Here is an 18,705-nt window from a genome sequence, read left to right as displayed (position 1 = left end):
CTGTGTAGAGTATATAGATGTATAGTGCAGTATATAGCTGTACAGTACCCATATACAGCAGCTGTGTAGAGTATATAGATGTATAGTACAGTACAGTACCCGTATACAGCAGCTGTGTACAGTATATAGATGTATAGTACAGTACAGTACCCGTATACAGCAGCTGTGTACAGTATATAGATGTATAGTGCAGTATACAGCAGCTGTGTACAGTATATAGATGTATAGTACAGTACAGTACCCGTATACAGCAGCTGTGTAGAGTATATAGATGTATAGTGCAGTATACAGCAGCTGTGTAGAGTATATAGATGTATAGTACAGTATACAGCAGCTGTGTAGAGTATATAGATGTATAGTACAGTATACAGCAGCTGTGTAGAGTATATAGATGTATAGTACAGTACAGTACCCGTATACAGCAGCTGTGTAGAGTATATAGATGTATAGTACAGTACAGTACCCGTATACAGCAGCTGTGTAGAGTATATAGATGTATAGTACAGTACAGTACCCGTATACAGCAGCTGTGTAGAGTATATAGATGTATAGTACAGTACAGTACCTGTATACAGCAGCTGTGTAGAGTATATAGATGTATAGTACAGTACAGTACCCGTATACAGCAGCTGTGTAGAGTATATAGATGTATAGTGCAGTATACAGCAGCTGTGTAGAGTATATAGATGTATAGTACAGTATACAGCAGCTGTGTAGAGTATATAGATGTATAGTACAGTATATAGATGTATAGTATAGTATATAGCTGTACAGTACCCGTATACAGCAGCCTCCTGCAGGGCTGGATTGGGCTCTCTCACCTCCAGCTCTATGTGGGCGTGTGACACAATCCCCGGGCGCTGTGATGCTCTCCCCCGTTCTTCCCCCCGGTCCCCCCGCCGTGCACTCACCCGTCCCGGGCCCGTCTCCTCTCTGTGTGGCCCCAGGGCCCGACTCTCAGTTCCCCTCCCGGAGTCTCTCCCGTCTCGGTCTTTGCGGCGGTTTCCGGGGCTGGGCCTGAACACAGCGCCATCTAGCGTCCGCCCGCAGCACTGCACCGCGCTGGGCAGGACTACATTCACCATCAAACAAGGACTAGCAGGCGCATGCTGGGAGTTGTAGTTTAACAACAGCTGGGGAGTCACAAATTGCAATGCACTGTTGTATAGTGAGGGATATGATTTCACAGTAAAAAGTATTGTCAGAAATTCATGAATTGCTAGAAATTCATAAAATATTATCTTGCCTTTCTCAGGTGTGAGGCCTCCTTTATATCACCAGTAGAAGTAAATCCAATGTAAATGACCCCTACAGATTTGTGCTGCCACAACATATGAGTTTACATTACCTGCAATACAGCCCAGCCCCATTAACAGGAATAAATAACTAAGCTGCAATACCAGACAAAGCCACTACTGAATGTATGGCGCTGTGTCGGGTAAAAATTGTGGCAGAATTATTGCCCATAGCAACCATGAATCAGCTGATAAAGGTGTAGAGTGAGACCCCCACAATGGTTGTTTGCATCTAAGGACCCAGCAGTCCCCTCATCTGTACACCTATGCAACCTGTCAAAAAGTTATACTCATATATACCGTGGTATATTTGAGGTGGGCACATTGAGTGCCATCGTGCTGGGATATCCCTTTAAATCAGTGGTGTGAAGCTCATGGCCCTCCAGCTGTTGCTAAACTACAATTCCCATCATGCCTGGACAGCCAAAGCCAATACTTGTGCCATCAACGCCAAAGCATGCTGGGAACTGTAGAATTGCAGCAGCTGTAGGGCCACAGCAAAAAAAAAAAAGAAAATCTTTCTCATCAACTGGTACCAGAGATTTGTAATTTACTTCTATTAAAAAAAACTTCAGTCTTCCAGTACTTATCAGCTGCTGTATGTCCTGCAGGAAGTGGTTTATTCTCTCCAGTCTGGCACAGTGCTCTCTGCTGCCACCTCTGTCCATGTCAGGAACTTAGAAAACCTCTCCTGCTCTGGACAGTTCTGGACATGGACAGAGGTGGCAGCAGAGAGCACTGTCAGATGGGAAAGAATACACCACTTCCTGCAGGGCATACAGCAGCTGATAAGTATGGGAAGACTGGGGATTTTTTTTTAATAGAAGCAAATTACAAATCTCTGACACCGGTTGATGTGAAAGAATTTTTTTTTTCTGGACTTACCCTTTAATGTCAATGGGAAAGGTAAAACCTTCATCAGATATAGAACATTACAATGCATGTTTGCTGCACATTCCCCCCTCACAGTTAGTGATTATAGCTGACAGCAGCAGAGAGGACGCAGTCACCCGGGTACAGGTATTGATGGCAAAAAGTGCACGAGACTGCGGACCTGTCAGTCACAGCCGGGTAGGGACAGTGGGATGGACAGCTCCCTGTGTGGCGGCTCGGATGCCAGTCCTGGGGTGCAGTCCCCACCAGCTAAGGAAGCAGAGCCCTCAGCTATAAGCCTGTGTTCACACTGTGTATTCTGAAGCTCAGGAATATGGGGGTTAGGCTGGGTTCACACTGCGTTTTTGCAATCTGTTTTTTGCAAGAAACGGATGAAAAAAACGGATGCATTTGTGTGCATTCGTTTTTCCATTGACTTCCATTGTAAAAAAGAAACGGATCAAAACGGATCCGTTTTTTTTTAACGGACACAGAAAAAGTGTCAGCTACATTTTTGTGTCCGTCAAAAAAAACGGATCCGATGCAGACAAATGCTTCCGTTTTTTTCATCCGTTTTTTGAAAAAAACGGATGAAAAAAACGGATGAAAAAAAACGCAGTGTGAACCCAGCCTTATACAGGCAAATGTGCCTCAAATTTTCAAGGCTTTTTTAGTGCCACCTTTTTAGGGTGCGTTCACACGTACAGGATCTGCACCAGATCTGCAGCAGATTTGATGGCGCAGATTTGAAGCTGCAGAATCAAAGCAAATCAATCCTGGGTCATCAAATCTGCTGCAGATCCAGTATGTGTGTACGCACCTAAGGGTGCGTTCACACGTGCAGGATCTGCAGCAGATTTAATGGCGCAGATTTGAAGCTGCAGAATCAAAGCAAATCAATTCTGGGCCATCAAATCTGCTGCAGATCCTGTAGGTGTGAACACACCCTCATGAGGCTGTGTTCACACTACGTATATTTCAGTCAGTATTGTGGTCCTCATATTGCAACCAAAACCAGGAGTGGATTAAAAACACAGAAAGGATCTGTTCACACAATGGTGAAATTGAGTGGATGGCCGCCATATAACAGTAAATAACGGCCATTATTTCAATATAACAGCCGTTGTTTTAAAATAACAGCAAATATTTGCCATTAAATGGCGGCCACCCACTCAATTACAACATTGTGTGAACAGATCCTTTCTGTGTTTTTAATCCACTCCTGGTTTTGGTTGCAATATGAGGACCACAATACTGACTGAAATATACGAAGTGTGAACCCATTTAGGGTGCGTTCACACCTACAGGATCTGCAGCAGATTTAAAGCAGTGTTCAGTTATTTAAATGAAATCAGCTGCAGATCCTGTAGGTGTGAACGCACCATTAAGGTGTTTTTAGGCATTTTTCCTCTATGGACTTATAGCTGATTAATGATGGTCATAAAAAGGTGGGACAAGAACTGTCGGGTGAATAATCACTGAACTATTGTATTTACTGACATTATACTGTCCCCTCAAGAGGATGGACCATCAGGTACATCCTCTTTAATATGACCCACGGATAGAACTGCGCCGTCACGGGGAAGACGGTGCCGCAGTCCGTTTTTTAGACCGCGGCCCGGTTCCTGTGTATGGCGCCGTTCTATCCAATGAATCAATGAAGCCGCGTCATAGAGAAGCGGGGGCTTCCTCCCACTGGGGGCGGGCCGGCCTCCTAAGCTTCAGCCCCGGCCCGCTACCTATGGATAGAAGGGCGCCATACACGGGAACCGGGCCGTAGTTCAAAAAACGGACCTCGGCACCACCTTCCCCGTGACGGTGCAGTTCTATCCGTGGGTCATATTAAAGAGGATGTACCTGATGGTACATCCTCTTTCAGTGTCTGTACGGTCCCTTATACTGTCCCCTCAGTGTCTGCAGTCCCTTATACTGTCCCCTCAGTGTCTGTATGGTCCCTTATACTGTCCCCTCAGTGTCTGTACGGTCCCTTATACTGTCCCCTCAGTGTCTGTACGGTCCCTTATACTGTCCCCTCAGTGTCTGTATGGTCCCTTATACTGTCCCCTCAGTGTCTGTACGGTCCCTTATACTGTCCCCTCAGTGTCTGTATGGTCCCTTATACTGTCCCCTCAGTGTCTGCAGTCCCTTATACTGTCCCCTCAGTGTCTGTATGGTCCCTTATACTGTCCCCTCAGTGTCTGTACGGTCCCTTATACTGTCCCCTCAGTGCCTGCTATCCCTTATACTGTCCCCTCAGTGTCTGTATGGTCCCTTATACTGTCCCCTCAGTGTCTGCAGTCCCTTATACTGTCCCCTCAGTGCCTGCTATCCCTTATACTGTCCCCTCAGTGTCTGTACGGTCCCTTATACTGTCCCCTCAGTGTCTGTATGGTCCCTTATACTGTCCCCTCAGTGTCTGTACGGTCCCTTATACTGTCCCCTCAGTGTCTGTACGGTCCCTTATACTGTCCCCTCAGTGTCTGCAGTCCCTTATACTGTCCCCTCAGTGTCTGTACGGTCCCTTATACTGTCCCCTCAGTGTCTGCAGTCCCTTATACTGTCCCCTCAGTGTCTGTACGGTCCCTTATACTGTCCCCTCAGTGTCTGTATGGTCCCTTATACTGTCCCCTCAGTGTCTGCAGTCCCTTATACTGTCCCCTCAGTGTCTGTACGGTCCCTTATACTGTCCCCTCAGTGTCTGTACAGTCCCTTATACTGTCCCCTCAGTGTCTGTATGGTCCCTTATACTGTCCCCTCAGTGTCTGCAGTCCCTTATACTGTCCCCTCAGTGTCTGTATGGTCCCTTATACTGTCCCCTCAGTGTCTGTACGGTCCCTTATACTGTCCCCTCAGTGTCTGTACGGTCCCTTATACTGTCCCCTCAGTGTCTGCAGTCCCTTATACTGTCCCCTCAGTGTCTGCAGTCCATTATACTGTCCCCTCAGTGTCTGCACAGTCCCTTATACTGTCCCCTCAGTGTCTGTATGGTCCCTTATACTGTCCCCTCAGTGTCTGTATGGTCCCTTATACTGTCCCCTCAGTGTCTGTATGGTCCCTTATACTGTCCCCTTAGTGTCTGTACGGTCCCTTATACTGTCCCCTCAGTGCCTGCTATCCCTTATACTGTCCCCTCAGTGTCTGTACGGTCCCTTATACTGTCCCCTCAGTGTCTGTATGGTCCCTTATACTGTCCCCTCAGTGTCTGCAGTCCATTATACTGTCCCCTCAGTGTCTGCACAGTCCCTTATACTGTCCCCTCAGTGTCTGTATGGTCCCTTATACTGTCCCCTCAGTGTCTGTATGGTCCCTTATACTGTCCCCTCAGTGTCTGTACGGTCCCTTACACTGTCCCCTCAGTGTCTGTATGGTCCCTTATACTGTCCCCTCAGTGTCTGTATGGTCCCTTATACTGTCCCCTCAGTGTCTGCAGTCCCTTATACTGTCCCCTCAGTGTCTGTACGGTCCCTTATACTGTCCCCTCAGTGTCTGCAGTCCCTTATACTGTCCCCTCAGTGTCTGTATGGTCCCTTATACTGTCCCCTCAGTGTCTGCAGTCCCTTATACTGTCCCCTCAGTGTCTGTACGGTCCCTTATACTGTCCCCCTGGCAGCCCTCCCTATACTCTGCACGGTATATGTTGCCGCCATCCTGTAGTATCCGGTACCGTCCACCTGATGTATCGCAGCCTCCCCACTGATACAATGTAAGCCGTCCTGGCCCCGCCCCCGGAAGCACTCCCTGCCCCTCCCCCTCCATCAGTGCTGAGGAGAGCAGCCTCCTGTGTGACAGGTACGTGCTCCATGCTGGGGGGAGGGATGCAGGGGGACGCCATACACCCAGCCTGTGCTCCCTCACAGAGCCGCAGGGGGACGCCATACACCCAGCCTGTGCTCCCTCACAGAACCGCAGGGGGACGCCATACACACTGTCCTCCCGCACACAGCCGCAGGGGGACGCCATACACCCAGCCTGTGCTCCCTCACAGAACCGCAGGGGGACGCCATACACACTGTCCTCCCGCACAGAACCGCAGGGGGACGCCATACACACTGTCCTCCCTCACAGAGCCGCAGGGGGACGCCATACACACTGTGCTCCCGCACACAGCCGCAGGGGGACGCCATACACCCAGCCTGTGCTCCCTCACAGAGCCTCAGGGGGACGCCATACACACTGTCCTCCCTCACAGAGCCGCAGGGGGACGCCATACACCCGGCCTGTCCTCCCTCACAGAGCCGCAGGGGGACGCCATACACACTGTCCTCCCTCACAGAGCCGCAGGGGGACGCCATACACACTGTCCTCCCGCACAGAGCCGCAGGGGGATGCCATACACACTGTGCTCCCTCACAGAGCCTCAGGGGGACGCCATACACACTGTCCTCCCTCACAGAGCCGCAGGGGGGCGCCATACACACTGTCCTCCCGCACACAGCCGCAGGGGGACGCCATACACCCAGCCTGTCCTCTCTCACAGAGCCGCAGGGGGACGCCATATTCACTGTCCTCCCTCACAGAGCCTCAGGGGGACGCCATACACCCAGCACAGAGCCGCAGGGGGACGCCATACACACTGTCCTCCCGCACAGAGCCGCAGGGGGACGCCATACACACTGTCCTCCCGCACAGAGCCGCAGGGGGACGCCATACACACTGTCCTCCCGCACAGAGCCTCAGGGGGACGCCATACACACTGTCCTCCCTCACAGAGCCGCAGGGGGACGCCATACACACTGTCCTCTCTCACAGAGCCGCAGGGGGGCGCCATACACACTGTCCTCTCTCACAGAGCCGCAGGGGGGCGCCATACACACTGTCCTCTCTCACAGAGCCGCAGGGGGGCGCCATACACACTGTCCTCCCGCACACAGCCGCAGGGGGACGCCATACACACTGTCCTCCCGCACACAGCCGCAGGGGGACGCCATACACACTGTCCTCCCGCACACAGCCGCAGGGGGACGCCATACACCCAGCCTGTGCTCCCTCACAGAGCCGCAGGGGGACGCCATACACCCAGCCTGTGCTCCCTCACAGAGCCGCAGGGGGACGCCATACACCCAGCCTGTGCTCCCTCACAGAGCCGCAGGGGGACGCCATACACCCAGCCTGTGCTCCCTCACAGAGCCGCAGGGGGACGCCATACACACTGTCCTCCCGCACAGAACCACAGGGGGACGCCATACACACTGTCCTCCCGCACACAGCCTCAGGGGGACGCCATACACACTGTCCTCCCTCACAGAACCGCAGGGGGACGCCATACACACTGTCCTCCCTCACAGAACCGCAGGGGGGCGCCATACACACTGTCCTCCCGCACACAGCCGCAGGGGGATGCTATACACCCAGCCTGTGCTCCCTCACAGAGCCGCAGGGGGACGCCATACACACTGTCCTCCCTCACAGAGCCGCAGGGGGGCGCCATACACACTGTCCTCCCGCACACAGCCTCAGGGGGACGCCATATACACTGTCCTCCCGCACACAGCCGCAGGGGGACGCCATACACCCAGCACAGAACCGCAGGGGGGCGCCATACACACTGTCCTCCTACACACAGCCGCAGGGGGACGCCATACACACTGTCCTCCCGCACACAGCCTCAGGGGGATGCCATACACACTGTCCTCCCGCACACAGCCGCAGGGGGACGCCATACACACTGTCCTCCCGCACACAGCCGCAGTGGGACGCCATACACACTGTCCTCCCGCACAGAACCGCAGGGGGACGCCATACACTATGTCCTCCCGCACACAGCCTCAGGGGGATGCCATACACACTGTCCTCCCGCACACAGCCGCAGGGGGACGCCATACACACTGTCCTCCCGCACACAGCCGCAGGGGGACGCCATACACACTATCCTCCCGCACACAGCCGCAGTGGGACGCCATACACACTGTCCTCCCGCACACAGCCGCAGGGGGATGCCATACACTATGTCCTCCCGCACAGAACCGCAGGGGGATGCCATACACTATGTCCTCCCGCACACAGCCTCAGGGGGACGCCATACACACTGTCCTCCCGCACAGAACCGCAGGGGGACGCCATACACCCAGCCTGTGCTCCCTCACAGAACCGCAGGGGGGGCGCCATACACACTGTGCACACCGGGCGGCAGCGGCTGCTCAACTCCTAGGAATATTACCTGCAGCATGTATTACTGAGTGCATGTAATACTGTATACTGATAGGATGCATGCTGTGTGTGTGTGTGTGTGTGTATATATATATATATATATCGCTGTGTGTGTGTGTGTGTGTGTGTATATATATATATATATATATATATATAAGTGTGTGCTGTGCAATATAGAGCAGTGCCCACACTGCAGTACCTGAGCCCTGAGATGACCCCTGTATACAGTCACCCAGCTCCCTAGCTCCCTATAGACATACATTTTGGTTTTGGTGTAAGAGCCCCCTGTACTGGGTGAGGGGGCGAGTGGCAGATACACTCCAGGCTGGGGCTTACATCAGGGGACAGGACTGTGGAGGTAATCTCTCCATAGCTGTAACCCCTCTCTCCCCGGACAGAGAGTGCTACATGTATGTGCCCACATCTGCCCTGATCATTCCTTCATGCTCCCTGCAGTTTCTGTCAGCCCTTGTGTTCCCCCCCCCCCCCCTCTCCATTCCTGCTATAATGTGCCTGCACTTAAACTCAGCTACACACACTGCTGCTATAATGTGCCTGCACTTACACTCAGCTGCTATAATGTGTCTGCACTTACACGCAGCTATACACACTGCTGCTATAGTGTGCCTGCACTCACACTCAGCTATACACACATCTGCTATAATGTGCCTGTACTTACGCGCAGCCACTCACACTTTTGCTATAATGTGGCTGCACTTCAACTCAGCTATACACACTGCTGCTATAATGTGCCTGCACTTACATTCAGCTGCTATAATGTACCCACACTTACACTCAGCTATACACTCAGCTGCTATAATGTGCCCGCATTTACACTCAGCTATACACACTGCTGCTATAATGTGCCTGCACTCACACTCAGCTATACACACATCTGCTATAATGTGCCTGCACTTACGCTCAGCCACTCACACTTCTGCTATAATGTGCCTGCACTTACACTCAGCTATACACACTGCTGCTATGATGTGCCTGCACTCACACTCACTCATTCACACTGTATAGAGAAGTTTCTGTCTCTGTCCTCCTGCACAGCTCTGTGATTCTCACTTCCTGATTGGTCCATGCAGAACACACACCCCTTCCCCATTGCTGTCATGTGACCCCACAGACCTCTGACAGCAGCCCTGCTTCTCTATTCTAGCCTGTTGTACTACGCTACTGCATTATGGGGATCTGCAGTTCCATCCTGTATCTACAAACTCCTGCTGTGTTATCAGGGTTATGCCCTTACTATACATTATACTCCACATACTGATTGCTATACTGTACAGTAACTTATAATATTACAAATTCTACTGTTTCTCATTGTTTTACATGTTATTCAGAATAATAAATCATTATTTTTGGGGTGTGGAACCAATTGTCTGCATTTCTGTGATTTCTTATGGGAGAATTTGCTTTGGTGTAAGAGTGGATTTGGATTACGAGCGCGGTCCCAGAACGAATTATGCTCATAATCCAAGGCAACACTGTATATATGTATACTGCTCTGCCTGTGTCAGTCCTCACTAATGCCCGTGTGTTATATTCATGAACACCATAAAAGCAAAATGGTTGAAAAAAACTTCATCATTTTTTTTTTAATTTATTGATATTTAGACCATTGAATGAAAAAATGAAATGACAATGAAAAAATAATTCCCATTTGTAATATAAAAAAAATTTTTTTTAGAGGGTTATTGTCATGTGCATACATCAGAAATGTCCTCCGTCACATCCATAGTGATTGCAGGATTTCTGATCACTGACCCCTGTCATCCTGAGATACAAGGGGAGGGAGTGCCGGGGAAGCCCCATAGACTATAAAGAGGTTGGATTTCATTTAAAGGGGTATGCACACTGCCGATCACTCTCCCCACTGTATTTTGAGATCGCAGTGACCCCTGCCGCAGTCAGTGACTATGAAAAGGGGTACTCTGGCAAAAAATTATTTTTATATCAACTGATGTCAGAAAGTTATTCAGATTTGTAAATTACTTCAATTTAAAAATCTCCAGTATTCCAGTACTTATCAGCTGCTGTATGTCCTGCAGGAAGTGGTGTATTCTCTCCAGTCTGACACAGTGCTCTCTGCTGCCACCTCTGTCCATGTCAGGAACTGTCCAGAGCAGGTAAGAATTTCTATGGGGATTTCCTACTGCTCTGGACAGTTCCTGACATGGACAGAGGTGGCAGCAGAGAGCACTGTGTCAGACTGGAGAGAATACACCACTTCCTGCAGGACATACAGCAGCTGATAAGTACTGGAAGACTGGAGATTTTCCAATATTAATTTATTATTTATTTATAAAGCGCCCTTAATTCCATAGCACTAGTAGAAGTAAATTACAAATCTCTGGCACTTTCTGACACCAGTTGATTTGAAAAAAAAAAATTGCTGGAGTTGTCCTTTAAGGCTAATGTTCACAAAAATACTAAAGTATTTTTGGGTAAAAAAAAAAAAGAAAAAAAAAAAAGTCTTACAAGAAATACTCTACAGGAATCCTTGTTCATCTGTCCCCGCTGTTCAGTGTTATTGAGTTGATGAGTTCTTTTATCCAGCAGGGGGCGCTGTGCTACCGACCATTATCACACAGGTCTGTTATAAAAAAAAAAGAAAAGAGAATATGGGGGCACAAGAGTAAGAAGTGTCACTCAGCCCTGTGATGCTTTTCATAGTCAGCAAGTTCTGCTTTATGTAAAACTGTGTTTTTAGGTCTATAGAGTGACCGGGCTACACACCGGCTGCATGGTCAGACATCACCAGCCCTCCCTGCATTGTGATAAATACATCCTTATTTTGCCCCATACAGGAAATGTATGGCTTCACTAGAAGACGCAATGACGGAAACCCAGCACCCGCTCAAGATGGCCGCCCTGCGCATCATGGATTTTCCTTTGTCGTTTTACATTTCGCTCTCACAGGTAACGCGATTAAAAAAAAAGTTTATATATCAATATATTGGTTCTTTTTACCTTACATTAATTTTATATCTTACAGCTAAAGTCTTATCCCGGGCTGAAGAGAATCCTCGCGGTGACCGCCATCGGCGCGGCCTCCATCGCTTTCCTGGCACATCACTTTAAAAGAAGACGAGGGAAGAAAAAATGCCCCGATCCTCCCTGGGAGCCCGGGAATCTCCTACTGGACTGCGCCAGGAATGCCGCCTCCGAGAAAGGTGGGTGGTCGGGAAAGCAGCACAGAGTGTTACAGGAATGTGCTAAACTTTTGGGAAACGGAGGAGAATGAAGGCCGTGATGCATATATGTTAGGGGTGTGGGACCTTGGTTCTCCAGCTGTTGCAAAACTACAACTCCCAACATGCATGGGCAGACAAAGCTAAAGTTTTGGCTGTCCATGCATGATGGGAGTTGTAGTTTTGCAACAACTGGAGAGCCAAGGTTCCCTACTCCTAATATAAAGTGATCATGTCCACCTGTCTGTCCTGCAGGATCCAGCTGCTCCAGCAGCCGCCAGAATCTGACCCTGTCCTTGATGTCGGTGAAGGAGAAGGGTTCCCACCTGCACCTGAATGGAGGACTGAACAGCAAATACTCAGGATCTGTACAGAGTCTCGCTTCAGTAAGTTGATTAAAAATATTTTGGGGAAAAAAAATGCAAGTGCACAGGGAATAGCTCAACTTTTAAAGGCCGCCTTTTCAGACTAAGGGTCCTATTACACGGGGCGATTATCGCTGGAAAAATCATTATATATTTCGGATTCCATGTAATTCCAGGCGACGATTAAGCGACCAACGAGAAATCGCTGATCGCTTGTTTAGACCCGGACCAACAATCATCCTTGATTGTCCGCAGATTGTTTAGTGGGTGCAATAACACATCGTTCCCATAGGTTCTGAAACGAATGATCTGCGAGGGCAGGATGATCACTTCGTCTAATAGGTGTAATATGATGATCAATTTCAGGTTAACGATAAACAATCTCATTTGCTATCATTGACTCAGCATTTACAGAGAGGAGCTGAGCTGCAATACCCGACACAGCCTGTAGAGAGTAGTGGCGCTGTTTCGATTCTGAGAAATTAAGTTTTCATATCCAGGATAACATTTCAGTTCCTTTACCCCCACTCGGCCACCCTTTAGCACCACCTGGGGGTATGTGACTCCTATTCTAGCTAAGAGCATGTTCCGATCTACAACTACAGATTCCAGTAGACAGTCGGAATTTCCATGTTACAGTACTGATTTTTGGATTTATGCCAGACCTCCTTCCCTCAGCACCTAAAGGGGCACTCTGTATAAACCTCTTGATTCCTCTATACTGTGTTTTCCCTGATTTAGGTTCGAAGTATTAACTCGTGCCAGAGCTGCGGTTGTATGAACTCCACTCCCTGGGATAAAGGAGAAGAGGAGGATCTAAAGCTGGTGAATATCCCGGTCACCACCCCAGAGAACCTCTATCTGATGGGTAGGTGAAAGGGGGGGGGGGGGGGGGTCAGGAACCTTATCTTATATCATGCCTTGGGTAGTACTGGTAGTCGTTGAGGAGATCCAGCTGGTGTATGGGTCCCTGGATGGGAAATGTATGCAAACTAGCTCTCCTGCAAATGACAGTGTCTGCTCTTACAGTAAAGAATCCTCTTCTTTATCAATAGTGAAACTTTCCTCAGGCCAGAGGGGTGCCCCCTTATTATAACTACTGGTTGGGGTGGGAAGAGATCACTATACCAATGTCCATACTGTTAGTTGGTGTATTTGTGCGTAGTGTTCACCTTTTAGGCTGCACTAGACGTCACCAAGATTAAAAGTTACCCCCTATACAGAGGATAGAGACAATCTGTGGGGGTATCATCTGTTTTAATCTGTTGGTTTTAAAGCGTAACTGGCATTACTCCAGCGATTTATTTATTTATTTTTTCAAATCAACTGGTGTCAGAAAGTTATATAGATTTGTTATATAGATTAATTCTATTTAACAATCTCCAGTCTTCCCGTACTTAGCAGCTGCTGTGTGTCCTACAGGAAGTGGTGTATTCTTTCCAGTCTGACACAGTGCTCTCTGCTGCCACCTCTGTTCATGACAGGAACTGCCCACAGCAGTAGCAAATCCCCATAGAAAACCTCTCCTGCTCTGGACAGTTCCTGACATGGACAGAGGAGGCAGCAGAGAGCACTGTGTCAGACTGGAAAGAATACATCACTTCCTGCAGGACATACAGCAGCTGACAAGTACTGGAAGGCTGGAGATTTTTTAATTGAAGTAAATTACAAATCTGTATAACTTTTTGACAACAGCTAATTTTCGAAAAAAATTATACTGTGTTCACATTCCCATCAATGTTCTGGATTTATACATGGACTCTTATTCCAGATTTTCCTGGGGAATCAGAACATTGGAAACAAGGGAAAACAACTTTTTCAAGACTAAATAAATCGATGGTGGATTCACTAGATTTGGGTTTGATTCACTGTACTGATTTGCTCAGAATACATCCGCTTGTTTCTGTTAAGGAATGGAATTATTTGAAGAGGCGCTGCAAAGGTGGGAACAAGCCCTCTCTTTCCGAAATAGACAGGCGGAGGATGAGGCCAGCTGCGGGTCCATCAGGATGGGAGCTGGTGACGCCATTGCTGAAGAAAATGTAGAGGTACCATAACACTTCATAAAACCGATATTAACCCACCCATCGTGAGGGCCCCTGTTTGAATCGGAAGGGGGCCAAATCCATTTAAACTCTCTGGGACCCCCAGAGATAGTTGAGTGCTGTCTATAGAATACAGTCCCTTATTGTTAGGAGGTTCCTGTGAACATAAGCTGATTGGTTGTCCAGAACTTACAAAGTACAGTGGTACCTCGGTTTAAGAGCAACTTGGATTGAGAGCGTTTTGCAAGAAGAGCTCACAGTTTTTTAAAAATTTTAACTTGGTTTAAGAGCATTGCTTTGGTGTAAGAGCTCCCCATACTGGGTGGGAGGGAAAGTCGAGGAGGGGCATGGCCTGCATAGCGGGGTCTACAGCACTGTACTCTGACCCAGGAAGTCTCCCTCATCTTCCAAATCATGGCAGATCCACTTCAGGCTGGGGTTTACATCAGGGGACAGGACTGTGGAGGTAATCTCTCCCCGGACAGAAAGCACTGCTATACTGTGCCCACATATGTCCTACTCATTACTTCGTTCTCCCTGCAGTCTCTGTCAGCCCTTGTGTTTCCCATCCTCTCCATTCCTGCTACAATATGCCTGCACTTACCCTCAGCTATACACACTGCTGCTATAATGTGCCTGCACTTACACTCAGCTATACACACTGCTGCTATAATGTGCCTGCACTTACACTCAGCTATACACACTGTTATAATGTGCCTACACTTATACTCAGCTATACACACTGCTGTATAGGAAAGTTTCCGACACTGTCCTCCTGCACAGCTCTCACAGTTTCTCACTTTGTGATTGGTCCATGCTGAAAACACACCCCTTCCCCATTGTGATCATGTGGCCACACAGACCTCTGACAGCAGCCCTGCTTCTCTATTCTAGTCTGTTGTACTACGCTACTGCATTATGGGGATCTGCAGTTCCATCCTGTATCTACAAACTGCTGCTGTTTTTCCATTCCTATTCCCTTACTATACATTATATAGCTACTTTGCTATACTCTACAGTAACTTATAAAATTACATATCCAGCTTTCTAAATGTTTGTTTTACATGTTATTCAGAATAAAAAATCATAATTTTTGGGGTGTGGAACCAATTGTCTGCATTTCAATGATTCCTTATAGGAAAATTTGCTTTGGTTTAAGAGTGGATTTGGATTACAAGCACTGTCCTGAACGAATTATGCTCCTAATGCAAGGCACCACTGTATTGCCTGTGATCTGGCAGTGAATGTCCACTTTCTCTATAGCTCCCCCAGAGAAATAGTTAGGTATTACATGATACCCATTGAAATCAATGGATTGTCATGTAATAAATGGACATGCTGGGTCCTCCAGAGAGAGGGGAGCTGCTCTTTGTTCTGAATCGGATAATGGGGTATTTGATCATGTTTTTTTTTTTTTATACCAGACCTCCCCTTTTCATTTCTCATTATAAAGGAATGGGAGTCATTGCCATTACACTGCTTCTCCATCCATGTCAGATGAGTGGTTGTCTATGGCTATCCCTGTTGTTGGAGTTGAGTGCTTTATAATTGTTTTATTCCAGGACATCATAAGTGCTGAATTTATCCATAAACTGGAAGCTTTACTGCAGCGTGCCTATCGCCTCCAAGAGGAATTCGAGGCCTCGCTCGGCGCCTCCGATCCCGCATCACTAGCCAATGATATTGGTAAGAAACCATTAGTCCACATAGGGTAGGTGTCACTATAGTTATTGCTTTGTATATATACTTTTAGGCTATGTTTATATGCTGTACAAACGATGGCCGTTATTTAGTGCTACCTACAGCCAGAGTTAATGATCATGATAATTAATTCAGGCCATAGGTAGCATTAAGCGGCTAAATGTCCGTTGTTTGTACATCATGTGATTATAGCCTCAAACTGCTGATATCTGGGCAGGGACAGTAATTAAGGTTTTCATAATTTTCACAGCAGCACAGAGTGTTTCAGGAGATTGATGCACTAGTCTTGTTACAGTATGTGCCATTTGATAGAAGAAGCGTGAGGACTGTAAGGGCCCTATTACGCACAAAGATTATTGCACAAAAAAATCGTTAAATTGTTCGAGTTTAAGCAATAGTCTTTCCATGTGAATGCAGGCAACGATCAAACGACTAAAAAAAATGCGTTCCTGTGTCGTCGTTCGCATCTTTTGAGCTGACCACAAAATCATTGTTAATTGTTCGCTAATCTTTAAAGTGACACTGTCACCCCCTTTGTTCATTTTGACATCTCTACACAGGTGTAAAGGGTAAATTTAGTGTTTTTCATACCTTATTTCATATCATATGTCATGGTGCTTGTTCAAGTAAAAAGTGTCCTTTTATCATCTGCAGATTGTATTAAGTGGGCGTGGCCTCGCGGCACTAGCGCCACATAACCCCGCCCACAACGGCACAATTGGCCCCGCCCCCTCGCCGGCCATTGGAACAGGCTGGCCGAAAGGTCTAGACTCCACCCCCTTTACGTTGGACAACCAATGGGCGTCAATGGGGCGGGGCCAACCGTGCCGTTGTGGGCGGGGTTATGTGGCGCTAGTGCCGCGAGGCCACGCCCACTTAATACAATCTGCAGTTGATAAAAGGACACTTTTTACTTGAACAAGCACCATGACGTATGATATGAAATAAGATATGAAAAACACAAAATTTACCCTTTACACCTGTGTAGAGATGTCAGAATGCACTAAGGGGGTGACGGTGTCACTTTAAGTGTATGTACACATAGGGGGAGATTTGTCAAACATGGTGTAAAGTGAAACTGGCTCAGTTGCCCCTAGCAACCAATCAGATTCCACCTTTCATTCCTCACAGACTCTTAGGAAAATGAAAGGTGGAATCTGATTAGTTGCTAGGGGCAACTGAGACAGTTTCACTTTACACCATGTTTAATAATCTCCCCAATGGCCTGTTTGTAATTACAAATGTTTAGAGACTAGAGTATACAAACAATGGTAATTGTGATAGTAACTAACGACTATCATTCCACGTATTACGGTGAATGATTTCAGGTCATTCACAATCGTTCATCGTTAATCGGAGAAAACGTAAAATCACTTGAAAACGTGGATGGCATGGACCTGTGTTCTCAGTGGTTGACTTAGACAGCCTCCCTGTACAGGCCTTTTGGCTTGAAGGCCGGTATCGGTAGCCACTATCTTGCCCGCTGCTTGTTCCACCCGTTGCTGCTGCACTCACTCCCGCCCCCCCCACCACCACCACCTTTTTTTTCCTTTTTTTTTTTTCTTTTTTTCGCGCTATGAGCGGTTTTCTCCCGGCTCTGTGTCATTCATAACATTCAGGCTTCATAAATTTACTTTGAATATCAGTCGGAGCTGAACTGCTCATGGTGAACAGGCCTGGGAGAGGATCATGCAGTGCGGTGTTCTCGAGACTCATTCTCCCAATCGATATAGGTCTGAATACTCTAATAGGTGTCTCCTGATCAGTACGGGTCTGAACACTCTAATAGGTATTACATGTCAGTGACAGTGACACTTTAATGTAGTCTTCAAGCATGTTGTATTTACGTTTTCATTTCATTTAATACATATGGGGTTATCCCAGGATTACACCATATTACTTTTAGTATATGATTAGAGGGGGTCCTTTGTCTCCCGTGCCTGTGGATCGGTGACCCCGCATATCTGCTGCTGCTGCTCCATGTGCTCTCTATGGGACTGAGAAAATTGCTGAACTCTTGGCTATCTCCATGAGTCCCATTGCAGGTAAACAGGACAGCACAATGCATGCTTAGCTGTTACCATGTTCACATGCGGGGGCAAAAAGGGGTCTCTCTTCATTGGGAACAGTCATATTCTTAGGTGCTGAGCTGTAATCTACATACAACCCATAGTGTCGAATCTGATGCACGTTTGTATTCACACAGAGCTAGAAGTTACAGGGATAGTTCAGCAAAAAAAAAAATTTTCAATCAACTGGTGGCAGAAATTTGTAATTTACTTCTATTAAAAAATCTCAAGTCTTCCAGTACTTATCAGCTGCTGTACGTCCTGCAGGAAGTGGTGTATTTTATCCAATCTTACACAGTGCTCTCTGCTGCCACCCCTGTCCATGTCAGGAACTGTCCAGAGCAGTAGCAAATACCTATAGAAAACCTCTCCTGCTCTGGACAGTTCCTGACATGGACAGAGGTGGCAGCAGAGAGCACTGTGTCAGACTGGAGAAAATACACCACTTCCTGCAGGACATACAGCAGCTGAGAAGTACTGGAATTCTTGAAATACTGGAAATCTTTTGCTGAACTACCCCTTTAACGGCATGGAGCCCCAGACAATATCTGCGTTTGCTCTTCTATAAATTCCTCCCGTGGCCGTCATGTTGCGTTATAGTAAATGGAGCATTTTATCATCTTGAGAACCGTCCTGGAATCTCTTAATGGAGTCTGGAAAGCGTTAAGGTGACGTTGGCTGCCCATTCACTTGTTTAGTCTGGAGGAGGGGATATGACTAGGGGGGATCTGATAGAGATTGGGATCCAGTTGTAGTCTTAAGCCACAATACATCGGAGAGTCCTAGAATTCTGCACGCACCTGTATACAGGCCTGGACTATAGGGGACGACACTGTCAGGTTCCATATATACTGAGGGTGCTGGATGCAGCCATGATGTGTCGTCACTGACTGTGTCCACCATCTCCATCTGTGTAATTGTTCCAGCACATGGGATAAGTTTTCTCCCGTGCTGCACCGTAGATCGGGGAAGTGACAATCCTAACAGCTGACAGCACATCCTATATATAA

The 18,705-nt window shown here is 47.8% G+C and overlaps 2 protein-coding genes across 2 annotated transcripts in view; one reads left to right on the top strand and one right to left on the bottom strand.

Annotated features, from left to right (window-relative positions):
- Positions 1-1,045, bottom strand: part of USP33 (ubiquitin specific peptidase 33) — a 39,511-nt gene extending 38,466 nt beyond the window's left edge. The window contains exon 1 of the mRNA XM_069979467.1: positions 912-1,045. The gene's annotated coding sequence lies outside the window, so the exon portion shown is untranslated. The remainder of the gene's footprint in view (positions 1-911) is intronic.
- Positions 1,046-5,898: 4,853 nt separating this feature from the next.
- Positions 5,899-18,705, top strand: part of MIGA1 (mitoguardin 1) — a 35,937-nt gene continuing 23,130 nt past the window's right edge. The window contains exons 1-7 of the mRNA XM_069981522.1: positions 5,899-5,957; positions 11,132-11,243; positions 11,320-11,497; positions 11,771-11,901; positions 12,622-12,748; positions 13,792-13,928; positions 15,488-15,611. Coding sequence (XP_069837623.1) covers positions 11,139-11,243; positions 11,320-11,497; positions 11,771-11,901; positions 12,622-12,748; positions 13,792-13,928; positions 15,488-15,611 — 802 coding nt within the window. The 5' untranslated portion in view covers positions 5,899-5,957; positions 11,132-11,138. The remainder of the gene's footprint in view (positions 5,958-11,131; positions 11,244-11,319; positions 11,498-11,770; positions 11,902-12,621; positions 12,749-13,791; positions 13,929-15,487; positions 15,612-18,705) is intronic.

This window comes from Dendropsophus ebraccatus, chromosome 8, assembly GCF_027789765.1.
Source record: "Dendropsophus ebraccatus isolate aDenEbr1 chromosome 8, aDenEbr1.pat, whole genome shotgun sequence".
NCBI classification, from domain to species: Eukaryota; Metazoa; Chordata; class Amphibia; order Anura; family Hylidae; genus Dendropsophus; species Dendropsophus ebraccatus.
This window is presented reverse-complemented; position numbering and strand designations above follow the sequence as displayed.